The sequence below is a fragment of the Rattus norvegicus genome, chromosome 20, assembly GCF_021556685.1.
Source record: "Rattus norvegicus strain SHRSP/BbbUtx chromosome 20, alternate assembly SHRSP_T2T, whole genome shotgun sequence".
Lineage (NCBI taxonomy): Eukaryota > Metazoa > Chordata > Mammalia > Rodentia > Muridae > Rattus > Rattus norvegicus.
In genome coordinates, this window is record NC_141553.1 from 777,873 (window position 1) to 803,090 (window position 25,218).

At 36.2% G+C, this 25,218-nt stretch overlaps 2 protein-coding genes and 1 non-coding gene across 3 annotated transcripts; all 3 read right to left on the reverse strand.

Moving 5' to 3' along the window:
* Positions 1-801: 801 nt before the first annotated feature.
* On the reverse strand, positions 802-1,746 carry Or2b4 (olfactory receptor family 2 subfamily B member 4). Its single transcript, NM_001001110.1, has one exon. The coding sequence runs from the start codon at positions 1,744-1,746 to the stop codon at positions 802-804; it is 945 nt and encodes a 314-aa protein (NP_001001110.1).
* An 11,831-nt stretch (positions 1,747-13,577) lies between these two features.
* Positions 13,578-14,543, reverse strand: Or2g1 (olfactory receptor family 2 subfamily G member 1). Its single transcript, NM_001000272.1, is given in 1 exon segment — positions 13,578-14,543. A coding segment is annotated over 1 exon segment (966 nt).
* A 6,959-nt stretch (positions 14,544-21,502) lies between these two features.
* Positions 21,503-21,633, reverse strand: LOC120099023 (small nucleolar RNA SNORA17). The gene has a single exon (XR_015646069.1). It is a non-coding gene; the product is annotated as a small nucleolar RNA SNORA17 (small nucleolar RNA).
* Positions 21,634-25,218: the final 3,585 nt, after the last annotated feature.

The window sequence follows — 25,218 nt, forward strand, 5'->3', positions numbered from 1 at the left end:
AGAAATTGTGTTTATGATTCAATATGATTTTTACTCCTAATAAGTCATTAATGCTGATATTTGCTGAACTCAATTCTCTCATAACTTTACCCAATATGTATTTGTTAATCAATTAAAAGCAAAAAGTTATAAAGTATTTAAAATATTGACCAAAGTTTTTAATTTAATATTATTCTTACAACCATACATTGAAATAGAATGAAATGCCTTGAATGAAACTGCCTTTTCAAGTGTATAAATTTCAGGTGATTTAACTTTCTCAGAATCTTTTCAACATTTGGTATTCTAATTAGTATTTCTTGTGCAAATCATTGCACTATTCTGCCTTTTCTTCCAGACTAGAAGACATTATAAAACCATGGCCTCTTTATTGAGTAACAACCCCAAAATGTGTTGTGTAGGTGAAAAAATATTAGACAAAGTTAATTGCAAAATAATTTATATTTGTGATCTACAAATTTTCTTACAGATTTTTCTTATGTGTGTCAATATCAGTGGCTTTGCTGTGACTCAGAGTCACAAATGTTATGGTCGCGTGGTGTTGTATGAACCCTTCAGTCACAGTGCTCTGTCCTGCCTGCAGCTAAGCATCTCCTAAGGTTACTGCTGCAATGAGAGATCTATTGTACTTTTATAAATATGTAAGTACAGTGTATGTTTCACCAATAGTTGACTGCTTCCTTCTTGACCCAGTTATTCTTATGATCTTCATGGAATTGCTAGATGGTTTCCTCATGCATTTCAGAATCATCTTTGAGAGGCAATCTGTTTATTCTTGCTTCTTTGATCTTTCTTTAGCTATTACCTTGTCTTGACCCAAAACTCCTTTGTCAGGGCCCTCCTCAGGGCGGCCTTCACATCCTTGTTCCTCAAAGTATAAATGAATGGGTTGAGGGTAGGTGTGACAATGCCATAGAACAGAGCCATGATCTTGCCCCTATCATGAGAATAGCTTGAGGGAGGCTGAACATACATACTAATAGCTGTGAAGTAGAAGAGGAAGACCACCAGCAGATGTGAAGCACAGGTATTAAAGGCCTTCCAGCGACTCTCAGCAGAACGGAGTTTCAGCACTGCTTGAGCAATGAACACATAGGTGCCCAGGATGAGGCTGAGAGGTACCAAGAGCAGCAAAGCTCCAAGAACGTTAAGCTCGGCTTCATTCACAGTTGTGTCAGTACAAGCTAGTTTCAAAAGGGCTGGGACTTCACAGAAGAAATGGTCTATTACTCTCTTTCCACACCTTGGGGCTACAACAGTGAGAGTGGACTGCACAAGAGAGTTTGCAAATCCACTAATCCAAGTCCCTGTTGCCATATGAATGCACCGTCTCTGGCTCATGATGATAGGATAGTGAAGGGGCTTGCAAATGGCAGCAAAGCGGTCAAAGGCCATGATGGCCAGGAGGATACATTCTGTTGAGCCCAAGGCCAAGAAAATATAGAGCTGGGCCACACAACCACCATAACTGATGGTCTTTTCTGGCCCTCTAAGGTTCACCAACATCTGAGGGACAGTGCTGGTAGTATAGCAGAGGTCCAGAAGAGAAAGGTTGGAGACAAAAAAGTACATGGGGCTGTCAAGTTGGGGGTCTAGGCGGGAAACCAGGATAATGGAGATATTACCAAATAAGGCAAAGATGTAGGCCACCAGAAAAATTACAAAGAGAGGTGTCTCCAGCCAAGGCCGGTCAGAAAATCCCAATAAGATGAAGCCATCTACTGAGCTCTGATTGATGATCCACATATTAGTATTAACAGGTAAAATTCTAGCTTTAAACTTTAAATATCCAATCAGGGATGGTCATTACTCAGCTAAGAAGAAACAACCGAGAATTGGAAGTAATACATGCTGAGATAAAATTTCTGTTTTCTCTCTGTAAAATGTTGTGTCAATGTGGTTGCAATATTGAAAGAACAGCAATGTACCTGAGGAATGTTGCTTAATTAATGGATGGTTAATTCAGGTTAGTGAGTCTCTGGATTTTTATATATTTTCTTTTAAAATGCTTCAGCTGTAATACCATTGGCTCAACATGACGTGGGCATTTAGTAGTGACCATGTAGTATAGAGTAAAACAAATTTGGAGAAGACACAGTTCCATCGAACTACTTAAACAAAATAGTATAGTCAGAGTGCAGTGAGTCTGTGTTTTAGACAGGCCAGAGGCACTTTAGCACATCTATCTTTCTCACAACGAGAGTAAGACCAGGAATCTCATGGGAAATGGAACATTTCATAGAACTTGGGTGATAAGAAGATGGCATGTCAGGGCTCCTTTTGTTCTTTCCAAGCTCTCCAGCCCATCCTACAGCAAGAAAAAAAAGAACAAGGCAGAATGTCTAAGCAAGTCTTAGAATTTCAGGCCTAAGATATGTGTAGATTGTGAACATGCTGTTTAAAAATATCTATATAAAGGACTTTTCATCTTTTTGGATATTGGTGTCTGTATTTTTTGGATACCAAAATGATTAGGATAAACAAAGTGAAGGCATTGAGGTTATGACTGAACTCTGTTTTAGATTAATAATGTTTGTATTTAACGCCAGAGTTTTAAATGTTTTAAATCTTTGTATAATCTGTATATCAGTTTCTAATTGCTCAGTGTTATCAGCACACACAAATATACACATTTCCCTTCTGCCTCCTTTATCCTGAAATATGACTCACCAGCTCTACTATATCCACCACCTCACCTACCCCATTCAAATCTTGAAATTCCTTTATATTATCACTTATGAAAAGTAGCCTCAATGGCCAGTTCTTCTAATTCTTGTCTTAAATTTGTTTTTGTTGGGCTGAGAAACAACTCAGTTGGTAAAAGGCTTGTGGCCCAAGCCCTTTGACCCAAGGCTTTTCACTGGAGCCTACATTATTAAAAAAACAATAAGGCCACACATGGGGGTAGTGGGCCACATCTGTATTTCCAATACTCCTCCAGTAAGATGGGAGACAGGAGGATCTGCCAGAAGTTCATATGCTAATCACAGCAGCAGAAAAAGAAGATACCCGCTTTAAAACAAGTTTGAAGAAAAGAAATAATTCCTTACATGCTCTAGTCTCCTTTCACAAGACCTTCACATGCAAATACCCAAATTCATATACAATTATGTATACACACAATAAATAAACACACGCTTAAGTTCATTTTTATTTAAATCCCTATATTTGTACAAATTTTCCCTGTATTTTTTTTTTTTTTTGGTTATTTTATAAAGGGCATTTTTTTTCTTTGTTCAAATCCCAGTCATTCTGCTTACTAACTATGTGATTTTTGAGTGCCATTAATTGTTTTGTGCTTCAATATTATTCTTCTTTAAATAAGCATAGCAACACTTGTATAAGTAAACATATTCAGCAATATAATCTAAATTGCAAGCCCAGTTTCAGTTCTATATCAATTCACTATAGATTCTTGGTAGAACATGGTAGAAATTTCCAAAAATACCGTGCTTGCTTTACCTGGTACCTACACTCATTGCATTATTAACTGATATCTATTAGGACGTAGTAAAAATTATATGACTGATAAGAAGTCAGTTTCAGATTCATTATTTCTGACCCCTTGTTTTGTCCCACCCTATGATTACAATGAGACAATGGAAATCTTAAAGGCTTTCTTTAGCCAGGCCTATTTTCTAAGTCTAAGTTGTTACTCTGGGGGTAGAATGAATGACTGTGAGGAATGATAGGGTAAGACTAATTCTTGACAGCTTAACTTCAGTCTCTACCTATAAATCAGATGTCGTAGCATACCCCTGTAGTCTTGGTCTTTTGGAGGCAGACACAGAAGGATTGCAAGCTTGAAGCCTGCCTGGGCTGCATTGCATAACCATGTCTAAAGAAATGAAAGAAAAAGACAAACATCATTAAATCTAAAACAGAGTTCAGTCATAACCCCCATGCCTTCATTTTGTTTATCCTAATTATTTTGACCTCCAAAAGCAATAATTTCCTTGAATTGTATTTTCCGGTATCATCAAAATTGTCATCTGGACCAATTCTTCTTTGTCTATTCATTAAATCTGTTGGGATAAGGAAACACAAAAACAGACACATGGAATTCAGATTAACCCTCTACCATCTGCAGTTTTCCAACTGTTGTCCTATTTTCATCTTGAGAGGATGCTCGTTCATTAGGAAGTCAATCTTGCTTTCATACATAGCTGATTATTCCTACGTCAGCACGACTATTTTCAGTGGCCCTTGATATTCAGATAGCTACATAGAGAAGCAGCTTTAGACTCAGCATTTCAGGAAGGGATGGCTTGAGGCCTGCTGAGGCTGCCCTGACTCAGGAAGCTCTTGCTTCCCCTGATGCTCATGCTGATGTGAAGCTGTTATCCTTACTCGAAGTGTTACCATAACTATAAAAAGCATTTTTAAATATTTCCTTCTTTACCAATCCTTCTGAATTTGCAGTTCTCTCAAGATGAATTCCACATTTACCACACATATCAAGATTATACCCATAAAGAGATTTGATATATATTGTATATATTTTTATATATGGATATATAAATATACCATATATATGAATGAATATATATGTATATACATACATACATACACACACACACAAACACACACACACACATCTGTAGTAGGAGTTTGGGTTTTGAACTGAGTATGTTTTCTTGACTAGAGTAATTGAGTGTTCTTCATAAGACTTTATGGACAAGAGCATGTGTTAGCCTATATACTATATAATAGGTGTTTTCTGCATAATAGTTGATTTGGAATTTTTAAAAAAATATTCTGATAGGTGAGATTACATTAATTAGCATCTTGATTTCACTATTTCTTCTTCTCTTTAAACTTAATGGATTCCTTTGATATTTTATCACACCTGTTTCCAGAAAAAAATTTATTTTTCATTCCCTGCCTGAGGCATAGTAAAATTATTATATGTTTTACTCTTAACAGTTTTAACCTTCTACCTCTAATTAAAAAATTCCTGTCACTAACCGAGAAATACATTTATTTTACTTGGTAAGAATCAGTGGGGTTTGAGTATCATTTCTTAACTTTTAAGGATTCCACCAGTTAAAACAATTCAAAGTACTTGGATATAAACTCTATTGCTTTCACAACCATTGAAAATTGGAATTTATTATTTTGTAAGTAAAGACAAACAGTTGTATAATTTGGTATACAATGCGAATTGGGATGTAAACAACAGCAACAGTACTGATAGCTTACACAGTGAAATTACTATGAAATTGCCCCAGAAATTTTCAGATGCCTATGGTTATCCGTGGAAAATTAAGTTGATTATTGAGACTTCCAGAGTTTGTTCTTGTTTTTTCTTTTTTACCACACTAATTCTATCACTCATTTCAAATTTGTCCCATATAATTCCATTCTTTTCCCACTTCTCACCCAAGAATTGTGTCTTTAGGAATAGTGTCTCAGAAACATGTTAATTTCTTGTATTATATTCCCAAGGAGATGGAACAGGCAGCATTTCCTATAGCGTAGAATAGAGTTTTATTTGGCATTAAAAACAATCTTTACTTTTTTTGTACAGATGACCCAAATTTTGCCTTTAGAACAAATACAGTTTTCTTTTGGATTGCAGATTAAGTCATGGTACTCAGCATCCATGTAACTTCTGTACAATTAGAATCTCTAAAAAGACAACCCTAGACTATTGCCTTTATCCTGTGTAGATGAGTGTTTTGTGAAGCCTACATTCAAAATATCATTTCTCAATTTCTGAAAATTTTATAGTATTTTTCTAAGCTGTAAATAAAAGCCAAGGTTCTTTTACTGTGTTTCACAGTGATTATCACACCATTTTCCCAATCTTCACATTTTCCCACCATTTCGCTGTAAACACGTACAGGCTTTTGGGTCTGTTTATAAATGCTATTGATCTTCTGAGATAAGCATGGACTGTTTCTAATAATTTCAAATTATATAATTATAATTTATAATAACTGTGATTTTTATTATGTAATATAAAATATACAAATAATAATTATGTAATACATAATATTATATATTATATAATTATAAAATATGTACAAATAAAATTGTATATAACTATATAATTTCTATAATATGTGATATATTATATATTATACATTGTGTATAATATATACATATACTACATATAATAATAAAAATATACTTATATATTATATAATATTAAATTTTTAGTAAAATATACTGCTTATTGTTTTGAAATATGTTAGAATGTAGGATCATAATTTTCAGTAAAATGTGTACAACCACATTTTGTGGAAGAGATTTTTCTTCCTGGCGATGTGAGATCCATATATATTTAATATAATTTGAAAGTATTTAATGTAAATATTAAATATAATATGTTATGTGTAATATACAGCCTATATTATATTACATAATTATATATTGTATTATAATAAAATTTATTATGTGTAATACATTAATAGTAGTGAATAGTACAGTTTTTATATGTGGATAATAGTATATTCCTATAGTTTTAAGTACTTGATATACTCCTAAATATTAAATATTTATAGGAATATTGAAGAAAAATGAATAGTGATAAAAGACCAATTCTTAAATCATAAAGTAGAGTCGAGAGAAGAAAGTGGAGAAGAAGGAACAAAGAGTGGGAAGTAAAGACTCATATGAAGACTGTACATCTGTGGCCCTGACTCACAGAAGATGCTGTAATCAGCTCTTGTCAGGTAGAATAGCAGAAAGCTAGAACAAAACTGTAAAATGTGGGAGACAACTAAGGCTAACTCAGGTAATCCAGTTGGTTTGCCTTGAAAGGACTATGGGACGTGGGACTGGTTGCCTTTCTGATATGTAAGATAATTATGGTGCTTAGGGAAACTTAATTTACCTAAGTCAGAAGTAAAAATGTGCTGGTATTCCCTGTGAAGGGAGGAGGTAGATGTGCAAGATGTATCTAATTGGGCTCATAAGAAGTGTGAAAAACCAGAGCTTCCAGGGACTAAGCCACTACCTAAAGACTATACATGGACTGACCCTGGACTCTGACCTCATAGGTAGCAATGAATATCCTAGTAAGAGCACCAGTGGAAGGGGAAGCCCTGGGTCCTGCTAAGACTGAACCCCCAGTGAACTAGACTATGGGGGGGAGGGCGGCAATGGGGGGAGGGTTGGGAGGGGAACACCCATAAGGAAGGGGACGGGGGGAGGGGGATGTTTGCCCGGAAACCGGGAAAGGGAATAACACTCGAAATGTATATAAGAAATACTCAAGTTAATAAAAAAAAAAAAAAAGAAAAGTATAAAGGGTAACATCGTAGAAAAGAAGGTGTCATATGTGTTACCCAGAATCCAAGCAAATAAAGACTCGAAACATGTGCCAAGTACAGTTTTTGAAGAATTAGTGAACAATAATTTTCTGAAAAGGAGATATAAAATAAAAAAAAAAAAGAAGTGTGAAAAAGAATGGAGGGTCTGGAGGTGGGAGTCTGACGTTAGAGCTTAAGGTAGGGAGCTAACCACTTCAGAGGTTTAAATCGTTCTGTGCTCCTCACCACACTGGCTCAGATATATGCTAATAAGCCAACTTTGCTTAGATATGGCTTTGGATTTAAATTCCTGGTTATTAGATGCCCTTATTTTAAGTTGTCAGATTTAAGCAGCTTTTAAGTTATTGGTTTGTTTGGGCTTTCAGTACTGAATAGATTTGCACACAAAACTCACTGTTTAACACCCACAAACACTGAAATGCAAAACAAAAATCAGCCTGGAAAGTGTAAAAAGTTCGTCTACATATATTAAATTAGGATACAGGGTTCTGAATGTAAATAACATGAGCAGTGATGTATATTCTTGTAGCTTCCTAAAAAACTGTATGAGAAGGATCTGTGGATACTAAAATGCATATGTCAGATTTTCTGTAAATATATATATGTATGTAATATATATATATATATATGTATGTATGTATCTCTTCACATGTAGATGATTCTTCTCATGGCCATACTTGATCGATTCTTATAATAGGCCTGTAAATAGCTATTACCATTGGTATATCAATTGAAGAATAGAAACAAGTTTAAAGAGAATACACTCAGCTCAAGTTTATGCATGTAAATTCAAAACCAAAGATTGAATAATGTTAGATTTTGAATCCAGTATCAGTACAGTTTTCACAATTCTTAAAAAGAAAATGTGGATGGCTAGGGAGAATTAACCCTCCAGCCTAAAATTATTCTTTTATATGTTTTTTTTCTATCCCATTCCTAGGATGCATAGCAAAGTTAAATAAATGACTGGTTTGACTCACCTTTCCCTCTCCAAATCCCTCCTGTGTTTTCCTGGTGCTAGGTCGATGGAGTTTTCCCATAGTGATCAGGAATGGAAGGCAACTGACCTGGGACTCAGATAGGGCATGCTGACCTGTTTCTGTCTGAATCTATTCTTTCTGACCTATGAAAAGGCCAAATTAAAGTAGCCAACTCCAATTTATGACTGTTTTCCGGCCGCACAAATCAATAGGGAGGTCCCCCCTCCCACCTCATTTCCTTAGTTGTATCCTGTTTTAAACCTCAGTGGTTCAGCGTAATTATCGCCCTTGTTGCCAGCACGTCCAGAAGAAAAGAACCAGAGGGACCAGACAGAAGGAAAACCCCAGAAACAAACAAGAAAAAAAAATTAAAACAAACATAAACTTTAGAGTCAGTAAAGAAGAAATCGAGCCAACTCAAATAAGACCTGGTCAAATAAGACAATTTCCAGATTCCCTTCATATGTGCTTACTGCTTTGAGAAAAGTAGTACAACCTCATACAGTTGTGAAATGTTTCTAAGTGTGATTATTATAAAGTAAGATTTGATTACATATTGATTCATCTGTTAGGCAAAGTTTTGAATTGTTGTCACTTATAACCTACATAGATCTCCTAGTCTGGCTTCTGGCTCCATATTTTCACTCTCTCTTTATGTACTGGGCTTGATTTAGTTTTTCTCTCTCTCATTTTATGAACTGAAGTTCATGTGGAGATTCATTGTGTCAAATGTGGATCTCACATCATTAAGGAAGAAAAATCCCTTCCACAGTATGTGGTTATACCCATTTCATTCAAAATCTCTGGAAATTTTCAGAATTAAGATCCCACATTCAACATATTTCGAAACAATAACAATTTTAATATAGAAATGAAACAATGGAAAAAAGGAATCACTCAAAAATCTAATATCGCTAAAAACTCTGAGGCCCTACATGACATATGTTTTGATAAAAGTTAAACTGCGAAGATGAAGAGATGATTACCATAAAGGAAGGAGAACGAACAAAACCACAACAAATTCCAAAAGCATCTTTGAATGATGCCTGACAGATATATATTTTTTATACTATTTTAGTGGAAACAACAACAAATACTAAGGCTAAGGGTTTTGTTTATCCTTTAAATGTATAATAAAATATGTAAAATTATAATTAAAGTCAGAGTTGGATACCATTTTTACTTAAATTGGCAAAGAACAAAGATTTTCATTTTGTATCAAATTGGTTATATAATATCTTCCTTACAAATTTCGGAAAAATGCTTTGGATTTATATGCCATCTGCAAATGTTACAGGAACATACACTACGTCTGACAGATTCGTGCAGGTTCACGCAGAGGTGGAAGAACAGACATCACCAATGCAATGTTACATAAGCACAGAACAAGACTTGTTAAATGCTCACCAAACTTGAGATTATTCATTACATGTTTACGATGTAACACATTTATTCACTAAACATAATAAAACAAGTTTATAGATAGAAAATTAAAATTGGCTCCAAGTTATGTATACCTACACACACTCACACACACACTCACATGCACATAAGCACATGTGCGTGTACAAACACACACACACACACACATACACATGCACTCATGCAAGCATGTACACACACACACACCTCATGATAGAATCGCAAAGTAGGAAACCTAAACAAACCAGCAATGTATAACCATATTGGATCAATTATAAATCTCCCATCAAGAATATTCAAGGTCAAAAAAAAAAAAAAAAGAATAGTCAAGGTCCATGAAGGTTTTTTTCTTCTTGTTCTGCCTACTTATGCTACTGCTTGGGTCTTAGGTGCTACTCAAAATTGAGATGATGTATTTATAAAATGAACAAAAATATAACACTTGCTTAATTCCTGATGGTGCTCAAGGCATCACACGTGAGATATGTGCCAGTATCATTTTAGCCCTTTGTTCTAGATGTTGAAACAGAGCTTTACAGGGCTTGGGTTCTGGGAGCAGAATGAGGAAACACTCAATTAAAAGCTTCATATTTTATCTAGGAGAGTCTTGACTGACAATATGTCAATCAAACCTAGCAGGGTGGGTATAGGAGTTCTACAGGCTTCAGACCCCATGCTTGGAAGGACAAGTTTTGCTTCAAAATGCTGTGACATCGGAGAACCCTTATCTGGTGTGTGGACCTATAGACTATCCACATTTTAGATAAAGTTTTAAGTGGTGATTTTTAGCTTCACAACACACTCTGACCTCTAACATGGATTTTTATCTTTCTCTTCTGTTCTTAAGATTCTGTGAAACCAGTTCCTTTATTCTTGCTTTTGTCCCTTTTCCTGCCCTAATTATCTTAGCTGTCATCTCCTACCCCTTCTAAGTGTGAGTGTTTCACTGCCTCTCATCCGTTTCTTGTCTTATAGAAATCTGTGAATGTATTCTCTGTACTCAGCTATTTTCTCTAAAGATTCTTAAATATGTATAATGGTATTTATTCACTGGAACATTTATATTCTTTTAAGAGAATGAAAATTACCATTTCTGTTTTAATTAATATCATGTTTGATCAGATCTCATTTTTAGACACTTGTGGATGACTATGAGGATGAGTCAATGGAAACATCCAAGAGATGTTTGTATAGTTACAGTTATCAAAGTGTGAGGTACCGTGTGGGGTCAATTTCTGACCTTTATCAGTAGAAGTCAAGGACTTGACTTCCATGCTTCAGAAATGTGTCCTCTGTTCCTCAACACATTCAGAATATTCTCAACTAGAGAACAAGTTTTTCTATTTACATATAATTGCAGTTTTATCATCTGCAAAGTAATAGCATCCAATGGAAAATATATCGTTTACTATTAATTTTTCAAACACAAGAGTCAGTAAAGTTAATTGTATACGTAGTTTGACTTAAGGTTTTTTTTTCTTGTTCATAATACCTTTCAAGGAGTATTATGTACTAATATGGGCAGTAGACACATTTTCTAATTGCTTACAGTGGTTTTTAAACTTTTATTGATCGAATGATAAATGGTTGATATTTTGATTAACCATTCTTTTTACCTTCATGAGTTTTTTTTTAATTTTTAAATGGGGAAAGGTTATAGGTTTATTTTATTTTATATAAACTTATTATTGATTGAGTTTTAATATGAGGGATTATGCACAGATACCAGAAAATTGCAAACAGGTAACGGAAGACAATAGGGAAATATATAACTCATAACTAAAACTAATTATAAAAAAACATAAAGTAGGTAACTAAAAGGTGAAAACTGGATTGTGGTAGTATATCTTTTTAAGAATAACTTTAAGTAAGTGCCACGTGTTATAGCTATATTAGGTGAACACAGTCTACACTGGGAGTGGTAGGTGAAATAGGTGATTAACCATAGGGGATAATGCACACTGTTTGGCAAAAATGTCTTTTAGAGTTTGAAGACATGTCAGTGTGAGGAATACATCTTCCCCACACTCTGTAAATCATGGATATCAATCCTGATGCTACAAATAAGTCACCACCTTTAAATAGCAGCTGAGTCAATCCCATCACAGTAAACTGTTCCATAAAAGTACACATTTACATAAAACAACTAATAAACATTTAAAATGGATAAACCTAGTCTGTTTGATTATTACAAGTGGATTGAGTAAGGCACTAGTAATGACTAGTAACTGCTTGGATACTTTATCTCTGGAAAACATTTATATGTCCATCAAGGCCATATCCTCCCCTTGACAGTATCAGTCTTGCTAGGATGAGAAACAGTTTATTAATGATACATGTTACTTACTGATGCCTTGCTGAGTACTTTTTAACTATTCTAATATGGCATAAGGTTGGATTCATGTTAGAAATGAAGCAGTCAAGATCTTAGTCTTTCTTTTCCAGGTGCTGCTATTTATCTCCACACACAGAGCATCTGTCTTAGAAGGATGCCTTTGATTCTATTGCCATTATTAAAATCAAGCAATTAGGATCTTAGGGTTTCCATTTCTGTGAAGAGACACTACCAAGATAACTCTTATAAAGTGAATATTTAATTAAGGTTGGCTTATAGATTTAGAGGTTTAGTCCATTATCATTATAGTAGGAAGCACGGCAACATCTAGACAGACATGGTGCTGGAAAAGGAGCTGAGAGTTTTGCGTCTTGATCTGAAGGCAACCAGGAGAGGACTGTATCGTAGGTAGCTAGAAGGAGGTTCTCAAAACTCATTCCCACAGTGCCACACTTCCTCCAATAAAACCACACCTATTCCAGCCTCCTAATAGTGCCACCCCCTGTAGCAAGCATATTCAAATCACTGAATTTGAATACTGAACAAGGAGGGGCATATAGGAGGGTTTGGAGGGGGGAAAAGATGTAATTATAATCTCAAAAAATAAAAGAAGTAGTTTAATAAAACTGAATGACAAAAGAGTCACATTTTAAAAAGATTTATTTATTATGTATATAGCATTCTGCCTACATGTATGCCTACAAACCAGAAAATGTCATCAGATTTCATTATAGATGGTTATTAGCGACCAGGTTGTAGCTGGAAACTGAACTCAGGACTGCTGGAAGAGTAGCCAGTGCTCTTAAACTCTGAGACATCTCTCCAGCCTGAAGAATCACACACACACACACACACACACACACACACACACACACATAAAACAAAGAAATATGTAACAATGATTACTACATTTTGGTCACATTTTCATATATGATTTTTCATTCATATATGGATGCAAGTAGATAAATATAAAAATAAATTGAAATAAATAATAAATATAAATAAAGATAAAAATAGTTTGAAAACATTCTATTTATTTATCATTTAGTATGAAATATGTTGTTTATCATAATGATGAACAATATTTTAAAAATCATAACTCAATATGGAAATGAAGATTTTACTAAAATCTGCACAACCTTGAAAAAGAAATAGTGGAGTTAAAATCCAAAGTCTGTATTTTAACTTCCCCAATGTTTTCTACAATATTGATGATGGATTTGCTGTAAAAGTGAGAAATGCTGCTTTCTTGGATTATTAGAATATTCTTAGGGAGGGACATGGTATGAAGCATTACTGTAATGGTTGTGAGTTCATATGCAAAGGAGAAAAAAGGAGGGAAGGGAGAAAAAGGAGAGTGTGAGAAACAAGAGTTATGGTCTTCCAGGGATGTGGAGAAATGTTGCCTCACCTAAGCCCCAAAACATGCTGGGAAGAGACTGAGAAGACAGCAGGCCAGAGGCCAAGTGCATTGCAACATCAGCAAACCATACAGTGAGCTTCATAGGCCAGGAGGACTCCTGTGCAAGATTATATGACAAAATATTCAGGATCCTCTAGTCATAAAGTCCTGTCACCACGTGCTCTGTTTTGTTTGCATACTCCAGCAGCTCTACTGAAGAGCCTTTCAAGAGCCCCTTTCACCTCTTTATTCCTCAGCGTGTAGATGAGAGGATTAAGGGTTGGGGTCATAACAGTGTAAAAGAGAGAGATGAACTTCCCATGGGTATGGGCGTATGAACTGTTTGGCTGGATGTAGATGGCTGTGATGCTCCCGTAGAAGAGGGATACCACCATCAAGTGGGATCCACATGTGCCCAGGGCTCTGTGCCAAGCCTGGGATGACTTAATTCTTAAAACTTCCTTGGCTATATGTCCATAGGATGTCAGTATCAGTGCTAAGGGTAAGAGCAGCAAGACCAATGAGGCTACAAAGAGTTGGACCTCATTGGCATGAATGTCCACACAGGCAAGCTTGATCATGGAGGGGACCTCACAGAAGAAATGGTGGAGCCACCGGTGGCCACAACGTGGGAGCCAAAGAGTGATTGTTCCTTGGATGAGAGCATTTCCTACTCCACTGAGCCATGAGATTCCTGCTAGAGCCTGGCAGAGCTGAGGATTCATCACAGCTACGTAGTGGAGAGGTTTACAGACAGCAGCATAGCGATCAAAAGCCATTACTGCCAGGAGAATACATTCAGTAGAGCCCAGAGTCAGAGAGACATAAAGCTGCACCACACAGCCCACAGCTGTGATAGTCTTGGCTGGTCCTTTCAGGTTCCATAGCAGTTGGGGGACAATACTGGTGGTGAAGCAGATGTCAACGAAGGAGAGGTGAGTTAGAAAATAGTACATAGGGGTTTTGAGTTTGGAATCTATTGAAGAGATCAGAATAATGATCGTATTTCCCACCAGAGTGAGAAGATAGGAAATTAAAACTACTATAAAGAGTCTTTTCTCCAGCTGAGGCTGATCCGAAAAACCCACCAGAATGAAATCGCTGTTGACACTGCTGTTAATCATTCCTGTCACCTGATACAGACAAGAAGGAAAAATATTACAAATTGAGAGAAAGTCACAATATCAATGTCTGTCACATAATTAAAAATGGTGACACTGAAAAAAGTTGCATCAATTATACAGGGTCTTTTTGTTGTTGATCTAGATTTTGTCACAGAAAGGATATGAATCTTCAGAGAGGCACAAAGACACTGAAGTGAAGTTTCTGTTTGAGTAGTAACTATGAGAAGCAGAGACAGAGTTTGTCAGAGAAGAAAATACATCAAAGAAATAAATGAATCTGACCCGTTTATATGTGATAACAATTCATTCAAATGAACGTTTAGTGTCTCTAATACTTAGTATACACAATTATTTTAAAAAATTACTTCCTTCAACTATAGTCCTTAAAATAGGCTCTTTTTAAAAATATTTTTAAAAAAATATGAACAGGTTCTGGAGAGTATAAAGGCTACTTTTGATGTAAAATATCAAGCATTTTTGTATTGATAAAACTGTATTAACATGTATGTCAGGGTTTAAAATTTTGTGCATACATGTTCATAAACATGTTCCTTGTAAGAATCATTAGCTCGTCCAGTCTACCAGCTACCAGCTTGTGAGTAGGATTAGACTGCATTCACTCAGCTCTGTTCCTTAGCGATCTGGTGGTGGACGGAGTTACTGGCTTTCTGGTTTTATATGTTGAATGAGAATGTGGGTGAATCTGAATGTGAGGCATATTTGCCAATATAACCAGGGCTCCTTGGGCAAATGGAATAGGTCGCTTCAATTGTACCTAACAATCATTAATTTTTACTCAAGAAGATTAAAGGAACAGCTTAAAGAAACTTCCAATATTTACTTAGATAAGCATCTAAGGTGAACACACTACTTTCTTTTGTGCCCCCAAACCGTAACCACTATGCCCATGTGTAATGCAATTAGTACCAAGTATCAGTACAACCACTCACACCTTAAAATTCTTCCTTAAATACAATTTCATACCCTGTACTTTATTACTGGGGAAATTAATTGCGGGTGTAACTTATATGAAATAATTCTTAACTATTAGCACATTTCACTTATTATGTAAAACTATTACAGAACTTAGTGACAATTAAGTGAGGGAGGGTTGTGTAAGGGATCCAGAACCCAATAACCAAAATCAACGTGAAGTACCTGAGTGATGACTGAAATTAGGAAGAGGGTTACACAGTGATAAAAAGAGATATGAAGGAACTCCTAAGGAGCAAACCATTTTGCATGTATGTATTAATACATATATACTAGTAGTATGAATAAATCTAGACCTATTGTTATTTTATGTGCATATACATAATATGTACACATATTGCATTGGCTTATAGTGTCTGTAACATATATTGGATATGTAGTTCTAATTCTAATAAATGTACACACAGTTATATAACTATGCATGCATACAAACACATGGTTATTTTTTTTCTCACTTTGAAGCCATCACAGGAATAAAATGAAGGCAGACATACCACCTCTGTTCTACTTCTGTTTGTGGGCACCTTACCCATCTTGATCAAATGAAATGTTCTTTATCACATTCTATATCACAAACATGGGCAGCCTCCAGAGAATGTGATAAGACAGATTCATGGCCATGGACCAGCTCTCTATTGGAATATGCTCATCTTGGGTCTTTAGAAGAGTTGTTTTTCTCCCTGATACATTCCTAATCACGCCTGAGGTCCTTGCTGTCTCTTTTCACCCAGGTGAGTGAGCATTACTTAAATTCCGAATCTTGTTAAGAATCACACACATGTACAGTGATAAACCAGGAGACATATGTGGTAGAAAACCAGTGCAGAAGATAATTTCCTTCACTCTTTCATATGGATAATAATGTCAAAACAATATTGAAATCTGAGCCTGAGAGCTTGTAGTGTTATTACCTTAAATGAAAATCAGTGCCTCAGCACTGTGTTGATTGTAGGTGCTACTATTTGAGACTGCAATTCTCTGAAGACTAGCAAATCAGGAGAGATTGTTCAAGGATACAGGCCACCATGATGGAAATGTTCCAGGGGCACAGGTCTCCCAATATAGCAATTAATCTCATGCTGTATTGCATCCAAAGCTGAACTTTCCCAGAAGGCCATTTAGAAGGAGATTCTGTGATCTCTGATATTTCAGTTACTTGAATATAAGAAAAAAAACCCAAAGGTAATAACTTTTGCCTTCATAACCTGCCTATATAGAATGTTTAAGGAATTTCAACTGTTTTCATGTTAAATTTCAATCAATAATTTATTTAACATATGGGTGTGTACATGCATACCATTCAGATAATTTAAATTCTTTAACCATAACTAAATTTTCTGTTCTCCATCCTTTTATCTCTAAATTAGCACATTTGAATATGTTTGACCAAGCCCTGTGCAACTATTATAAATTTAACAAGATGCAAGAAAAATTTTGTGTTGCTGTTTTTGTCTCTGCCACCATTAATTCAACATCTTTCTGAGAATGATTTATTTTAGCCCTCGTTCATAGAAAAGTAACCCTTCATTCCACACTGGATTTTGTCTTTTTGGGTTTTTTTTTTCATATTTTTTTCTTTATTAACCTGAGTATTTCTTATTTACATTTCGATTGTTATTCTCCTTCCCAGTTTCCAGGCCAACATCTCCCTAACCCCTCCCCCTCCCCTTCTATATCGGCTTCCCCTCCCCATCCTCCCCCCATTACCCCTCTCCCCCCAACACTCACGTTCACTGAGGGTTCAGTCTTGGCAGAACCAAGGGCTTCCCCTTCCACTGGTGCTCTTACTAGGATATTCATTGCTACCTATGAGGTTGGAGCCCAGGGTCAGTCTTTAGGTAGTGGCTTAGTCACTGGAAGCTCTGGTTGCTTGGCATTGTTGTTCATATGGGGTCTCGAGCCCCTTCAAGCTCTTCCAGTTCTTTCTCTGATTCCTTCAACGGGGGTCCAGTTCTCAGTTCAGTGGTTTGCTGCTGGCATTCGCCTATGTATTTGCTGTATTCTGGCTGTGTCTCTCAGGAGAGATCTTCATCCGGTTCCTGTCGGCCTGCACTTCTTTGCTTCATCCATCTTATCTAATTGGGTGGCTGTATATGTATGGGCCACATGTGGGACAAGCTCTGAATGGGTGTTCCTTCTACCTCTGTTCTAAACTTTGCCTCCCTATTCCCTGCCAAGGGTATTCTTGTTCCCCTTTTAAAGGAGTGAAGCATTCGCATTTTGGTCATCTTCTTGAGTTTCATGTGTTCTGCGCATCTAGGGTAATTCAGGAATTTGGGCTAATAGCCACTTGTCAATGAGTGCATACCATGTGTGTTTTTCTGTGACTGGGTTACCTCACACAGGATGATATTTTCCAGTTCCATCCATTTGCCTGCGAATTTCATGAAGTCACTGTTTTTGATAGCTGAGTAATATTCCATTGTGTAGATGTACCACATTTTCTGTATCCATTGCTCTGTTGAAGGGCATCTTGGTTCTTTCATGGATTTTGTTATTTTAATATGCCATAAACCATTTATTTGCTACCGTGCTAATGACTGTTTTGTGTTTCTGAGTTGTAGCTTTAACAAAAAAATGCTTCTTGGGTTTTGCATAGATATTTAGGCAAATAAAAAGGTAAGTATTTTGATAGTAGCTCTTGGAATAGGATTGCTTATTCAGAAATTGAAAATGCCTCCAGAGTTGATGGATCCATTGCACTCCATGTTGACACTCTGCAGGCAGATGTATAGCATGTAGGTCACACTTATACTCTCTGTCCTTTAATTTCAGGCATTTTGGTGGTACGCAAAGGGCATAATGCTATAATATTCATTCACATACACCTGATGACTAAGGTAATTGACTAGTTTGTCTTTTCAATGGAGAGAGCTTATATTTGTTGCCTGTTCAAGTCTCTATACTTAATTTTATTTTTCTTTTTAGGAAATTAAAATAGGTTTGAAAAAATAGAAAGGGAATGTAAAAGAGGGATACCTGGTGAAGGTGTTTTTCTTTCTTTTTTGAATAACAAAACTTGCCAGGTGTCCATTATTGTAATATAGGATAAAGTATAAATTGTAGATACTCAAACTAATATAGTAGGGAGAAGTCAGATAACTCAATGAATTTTTATGCCTTGTGTTTTTACATGCAAACATATTTCTGATGGTTATTATGGTTGAAGTAAATACTTAAGTAAGAGGAATATATTTAATTGAAAGACAGGATTAAATTGAGCTCTCCGGTATGTGGCACTGAGCTGATAATACTGAACATTTTAGAATAATATTCGTTCTCTAGTAGTCTGATATTAGTGCCAGAAGAATGAAGTCTTGGTCTCACATTTATTTCATCCAATATTGATAGTTTATTTCTAGTTTAGATAAGAATATTTGTCAGTTTTTTCTCAAATGCCATTTATGAGACTCATTGATATCAGATTATAAATTACACAGTAGAATTCTTAGAATAATCTATGACATTTTATAAACTGGTGAGGTAAAACTAGAGAACTTTGCCATTTAAGAACAGTGCTGTATGAAGAGCGTAAGCTTGGCTGACATGAGTCACTGTACAATAGAACATGATGTTTTTCTGAAATATACTATTATGTTATGTTGAAATGATTCACGGCTTTGCACTTATCTCATATGTCTCAGTTGGACACAGAGCCTACTTTTTCACGACTATTCCCTCTTTCTTGGTATTCAGTAAATCAGCTACTTGATAAATACTACACTTTAACCTTTTTAAAAAATTGTTTTTTACTTTTTATTGATACCTTGTGAATTTCAAATCATGTACCAAAATCCCACTCATCCCCCACCACTCACCACAACAATCTTAATACAGCTTCCTTTCTATGTGCATTTATAACTATATATAGCTAACTATATAAATACTACATAATATGTACTATATTACATATACACATATACATGTGCATTTGCTTGCTCCATGCTAACATATATTTATACTATATATAATATAATATAGTGGTTTAATACAGTAATATAATATAGCATGTAATATATATATACATATATATATTATATCGTATATCCTCACATGGGACAAGCATATGCCTATGAAGGTGTAGGTGGTCATAGAGTCATCTTAATACTAGCTAGGTACTTTAAATTCTTTTATTTCCTCTCTGGAATGTTATTTAATCTCTTTCAGGTTCTTCTTGAAATTCTATGAAGAAATTAAAACAGGTACATGTTTATTTGTCCACATTGGTAAAGCACGGTTGTTGCTCTAGCAATGAACAGACGATACAACTGTCAAGGGACAAACTGATTTTCTTGTCAAGGAAATAAATCTTCAACTTCACGAAGGTAATTTTGATCACAGGTGCAGAAGTTTAAGATCACCTGAGAATGCTTCCTACGGCTAATACGGTCTTGTATCTAGGGAGTGGGTTTCCTCTTTGCACTACATTTCAAGTGTTGAGATCTATTAGACAGTCTCCATTAAGTATCCTATTTGGAGATATTTATCCTTATCATTTTTTTATCAGGTGCTTCTGGATTATACACACTTGGGTGTTTTCTGATCAGTCTCACTCAGGGGGCTGCAAAGATGAGTCTTCATTCAGAATAAAGAAAGGAAGACCCAGGTAAAGTAACAAATAACTTCCTGATGTATCCCTTGTGAGTCTGAAATAGCTGTTATCATCCATCTTTACATCTAATGACAGGGGCTGGAGAGATGGCTCAGTGGTTAAGAGCACTAACTGCTCTTCCAGAGGTCCTGAGTTCAATTTTCAGCAACCACAGCCATCTGTAATGGAATCCAATGCCTTCTTCTGGTGTATCTGAAGATAGCAACAGTATAGTCATATAAAAATAAATAAAACTAAAAAAATTAAAATACATCTAATCACTGACTCTATAAAAAAATACACACATGCAAAATCAAGCATTGTCATATTTTTCAATGTGTAAATATTTTCAATAGAGATTTAAAAATAATAAAATTATGTGATAATTGTCAGTCATTTAACACATTCCTTTATAACTTACTAGATTGTCTGAATGTTTTTCCTTCGTGTTGAATGTAATAAAAATTGCATCGCTTCTAACAATATATGTAGTAATTTTGGCGCTTTAAAATTTTTAAAGGTTCATATATTACCTAAATATCCACCATAATTACTTATGAAATACTTTCTTTAGCCTTGTTGACATTAAATACTTACATAGTATTTAGCATTTAGCAAAATAGATATTGAGGTGGATAAAGGGAGGGAACTGGATGGGAGGGGAGATGGGGAAGGGAGTTAGTTGGGAGGGAATCAGGTGTAGGGAAAGCAGGGAAGAGAGAACGGGAATCAGAAGTGGGGGATGTGCAGCTCTAGGAAGTTCCAGAGACCTGGGACATGGAGAAGGAGGCCCCAGGTTGTCTATGGGAATGACTCTAGCTCAAAGTCCAAGCAGTGGGGGACATAGATCATTAAGTGGCCACTTCCTGTAGTCAGGCAGTACTCCCAGTGAAGGGTTAGGATCAGCAACCCACCCAGACCAGGGACATCTGCCTGGCATTTGGTGATAATAGACCCTTGATGCAGCAAAGCCAGAGATCAAAACATGGACCCTGGTGGCCAGAATCCCACCATGATCTCAGGTGGCATTACTAGCTACTCATTATCAGGCTGTTCCTCACTATGTGAGTCTCCATTTCTGTCTGTTTTTATTGTGCCCACATGGTTCTGTTTCTTTTTCTTTTCCATTACTGTACACTTATTTGCTCCTTTTAGTGGTACCTGGGATCTCAGTGTCTAGGGTCATCTCAGGAGTGATCTCAGGATTGCTGTACCCTGCTTGTGCCCTGTGGCTCCAGGAAAGGGTCATCTGGGACATAATCTGCCCCTGCTCAGGACTTCAGGGAACACGACTGGTGCTCATCCTAGGCTATCTATCTGGTCAGGCCCCATTGCAATTGTCTGGTGATTGTCTCAGGCTCTCTGTTTTTCTAGGGATGCTAGGCTACTAATTACTCAGAAGTCTGTAGGTTAGAACACTAAGTGTAGACATACCCTCTCTCCTCTCTGCCACCTTTTGATGCACATGTGACACAGCAGCTAACCTACAAGGATTCTAGGGGCAGATCTTTGAACTTTCATATGTGTATTTATAGACACACATGTGCACAAAATACAGTCTCAGTAATAAGTACCTATAACTTAAAATAAACTTCACGAAAATATGAAAAGAGTCTTGATACTTTTAATACCACGTTTGGTAGGAGGGAGGTGAATGACCTGGTGTGATTGTGTGCATTAATCCATTGCTGATATACTATTTTCAGTACAATTGTACAATGTAGAATGGAACTGTAGAATCTCTTTGAGATTGTAATTAATCTATGATTATTTTAGGGATGCACTTGCAATAAAATCTCACCCCCTGTGTCAACGTGGCAGTGAATTGAATAGTACTGGAAAAAAATACTGTAGGTATGTAATTGAATCAATATTGTTTGAGATCAATGCTAATATCCTCAAAAACCAACCAACCAACCAAACAAACAAACAAACAAACAAAAAAACCTCGTACAGACTTGCTTCTGAGATTTCAACCGAATGCGCAATTAAGTTGGTTCAATAACCATTTGTTATCTGGGCTCCTACCCCTTATTAGCCCTCTCATTAAGCTGTATTTTATTTTGATGCTTGATCCTTGCCTTAGATGATTTTTCCAATGACAGGTTTCTACCATACCAGCAATCATGGTACGGTACACTATCAGACCATGGATTCCTCAAATACAGCTTATAAGGCTTTCAGAACCTGTGAGGACACCTCTTTGTTATAAAGAAAATAGTGGGAGATTTTGGGAAACTGTTATTAAGGTCATAGTCTTCCATGGGCTCCCTGGGCTTAGCATAAATGGGGGACTTCCATCCCCAGTGGTGCTTCTTTTTCTCTACCTGACCTTATCTATGGGGGGGCCTGACCCCCACGTCCTCTACCTGAGGAATGTCACACAGTCCTTGGTGAAATCAAGGTTTCAACTCTTTTATCCTTATAATAACCTGCCCAGCCAGCACCTGGAATGCCTCTCCATGCAAATGAGACATTCCTGGTACCTTAAGCCTCGATCAATGTAAATTCACCTGAAAAACCCTTCCCCATTCTCTAAGGTTTTTATAGCCCTTGTTCACCCTGAATAAAACACATGCACACGCTGCTGTTTCCCTTAGTACCTTCTAAAAGAACTGTAACACTGAAATCCTTGGAGGAACCCCCAACTCACTTGCAGACAGACCAAGATTCTGCTGACCTACTGGTTACTGGGTTCACTTTATTTTTTCCCACCTGGTGTGCACCTGGACACTCTAGGATGCAGACAGCAGAAATGTGTGTGTGTGTGTGTGTGTGTGTGTGTGTGTGTGTGTGTGTGTGTGTCTGTGGTAGTCATGCATAAGCTAACCATCCTCATACAGACTGGATTGCTTTTCCTTTTGGAAGGTTGGCAAATCTTTCTCTTGTTCTAAGAAAAGTAAAAGGAAGTTTGTTTAAAAGCTGAGGAAATCCAGAGCTGGCTTCTCTTTATAATGAACCCAGTATTTTTTTTAACATATAGCTTAGTGATTTATTATTAGTTTTGTGAAATTGGTTAGCTTCTTTGTTTAGCAGATCCTTGTCTATTGTTAAAGTTTAACAAAAAAAAAAAGCTGTAGAATTTAGAACTTTTACCAGGCAAAATAACCTGCATGCTGAGTGTTGGCATTTGGTGTAGGCTCTGTCCCACAGTTACCTGGTCAACAGCCAGGTATGTGTGACTCACTATTAAAGGGGCTGCTTGCCCCCTCCTCTCTCTCTTGCTCTTGCTTTTCCTTTCTTCCTTTCTTCCTTTCTTCCTTTCTTCCTTTCCTACCCTCTTCCCTCTCTGTCTCTTCTTTCCCCGTTCCCCTTCCCCTTTTCTCTCCACATGTTCAAAGCTGGTCTCTCCTCCTCCTCCTCCCTTTCTCCTCCCCCCTCCTCCTCCTCCTTCTTCTTCTACTTCTCTCTTTGGCCCCCCCTCAACTCCCCTCCCTATGCCTTAAATAAACTCTTTTCTATACTATACCATCCTGTGACTGGTACCTTAGGGGGAAGGGATGCCTCAGCACAGACCCACAGAGTCATCCCCTTCCCCCACACCATATCATTCCTCCACCAAATATATCCCTGACTTCTTTTTTTTTTTATATATATAAAACACAGCATTGAGGATTAGGAATTGGGCCTTTCTGGAGAGGAATATTTACCATACAAGCCTGTGACTCATAGAGAGAATTTCCTCAAATTTCCTCAAGGTTATTATACCATGCACCTTCAGTAATTAATTACATACTAAAACAAAACAATATTGAGTCATTATATAATTGTTCCTGTTTATAATTCTGATTATTATTCTGTCCTTGTTTCTAAAACTATATTTTTAGATCTGCCTCAAAATCTTGTCTATTCTGTATATATTTTGGTTTATGTTTATATCTTGTACATTTCCCCAATCTATGTCTGTAGTCATCATTTTGTTTTCCATTCATGTGATCACACAAATTATCTGTATTTGACAGACAGCTTGGCACATGTTTTATATGTGTTTGTGATATATAATTCTATTATTTTATACATTATATTTTGATCATATTCGGTTTCCTTCAATTCCTCCCATAACTACTCCCAAGTCCATAACCACCTAAGTTTGTGTCCTCATGTTTTTAAAACCCACTCCGTCCAATTTTTGTGGCTGTGTATACTCTGGGGTATGTCGTAATCCCTGGAGCGTGTTTCAATTACAAGTAGCCACATTCTTAAAGAAAATTTCTCATTCCCAGATACTATCAATTACTAATAGCCTTTCATATTAAAAATAACTCTAAATAGGAGGAAAATTCAAAAGCATTTCTACTAAAATCAGAAAATAAGAAAATAGGAAGGATTCTTTCAATTCCTGCTCAAAACAGTGCTTGAAATCACAGCAAGATAAATCAGACAAATGAAGGCCATTTGTCTGATTTATGTATAAGAAAGGAAGAATTAAAAGTATGTTTATTTACAGATGATATTATTTGACATACGAAATGCTCTAAAATTTCTATCAGAAAACTCCTATAGCAATAAGAATTCATCCAAGAAGCAGGATGCAAAATTAATACACACAAAAATAGTATCCTTCCTCTACACAGATGGCAAATATACTGAGGAAGAAATCATGAAAAATACCATTCACAATAGTCTTAAAAATATCCTGGATTAAATCTAAGAAGGTGAAATACTCCTATAGTGAAAAGTTTAAGACAATGAGGGAAGAAATTGAAGAAACTATCAGAAGATGAAAAGACATTCCATGCTCATTTTGAAAGAGTCATTCTATCAAAAGCAAACTCCAGATTTAATGCAACTTCTATCAATTATACGAATCTAGCAAATACATTTTGTGTTTGCTGTTTTCACAGTGCATGTATATTTCATTTTATCTGATGGGTCATTAAATATTTTGTATTGTTTTACATCTGTATTTTGCTCTTTTAACCACACTGCTGAAATAGTTTGTTCAGTTTGTTCTTTTTGATTTGTTTTATTATCTAAAGTTCTTCTTACAGGATTAAAGTCAGAATTATCAAAAAGATGACTCAAAGAAACAATGACAGAGTCCAATTTTAGCAGCCCAGAATGTTTCAGCTTACCAGGCTTCCCTGACCA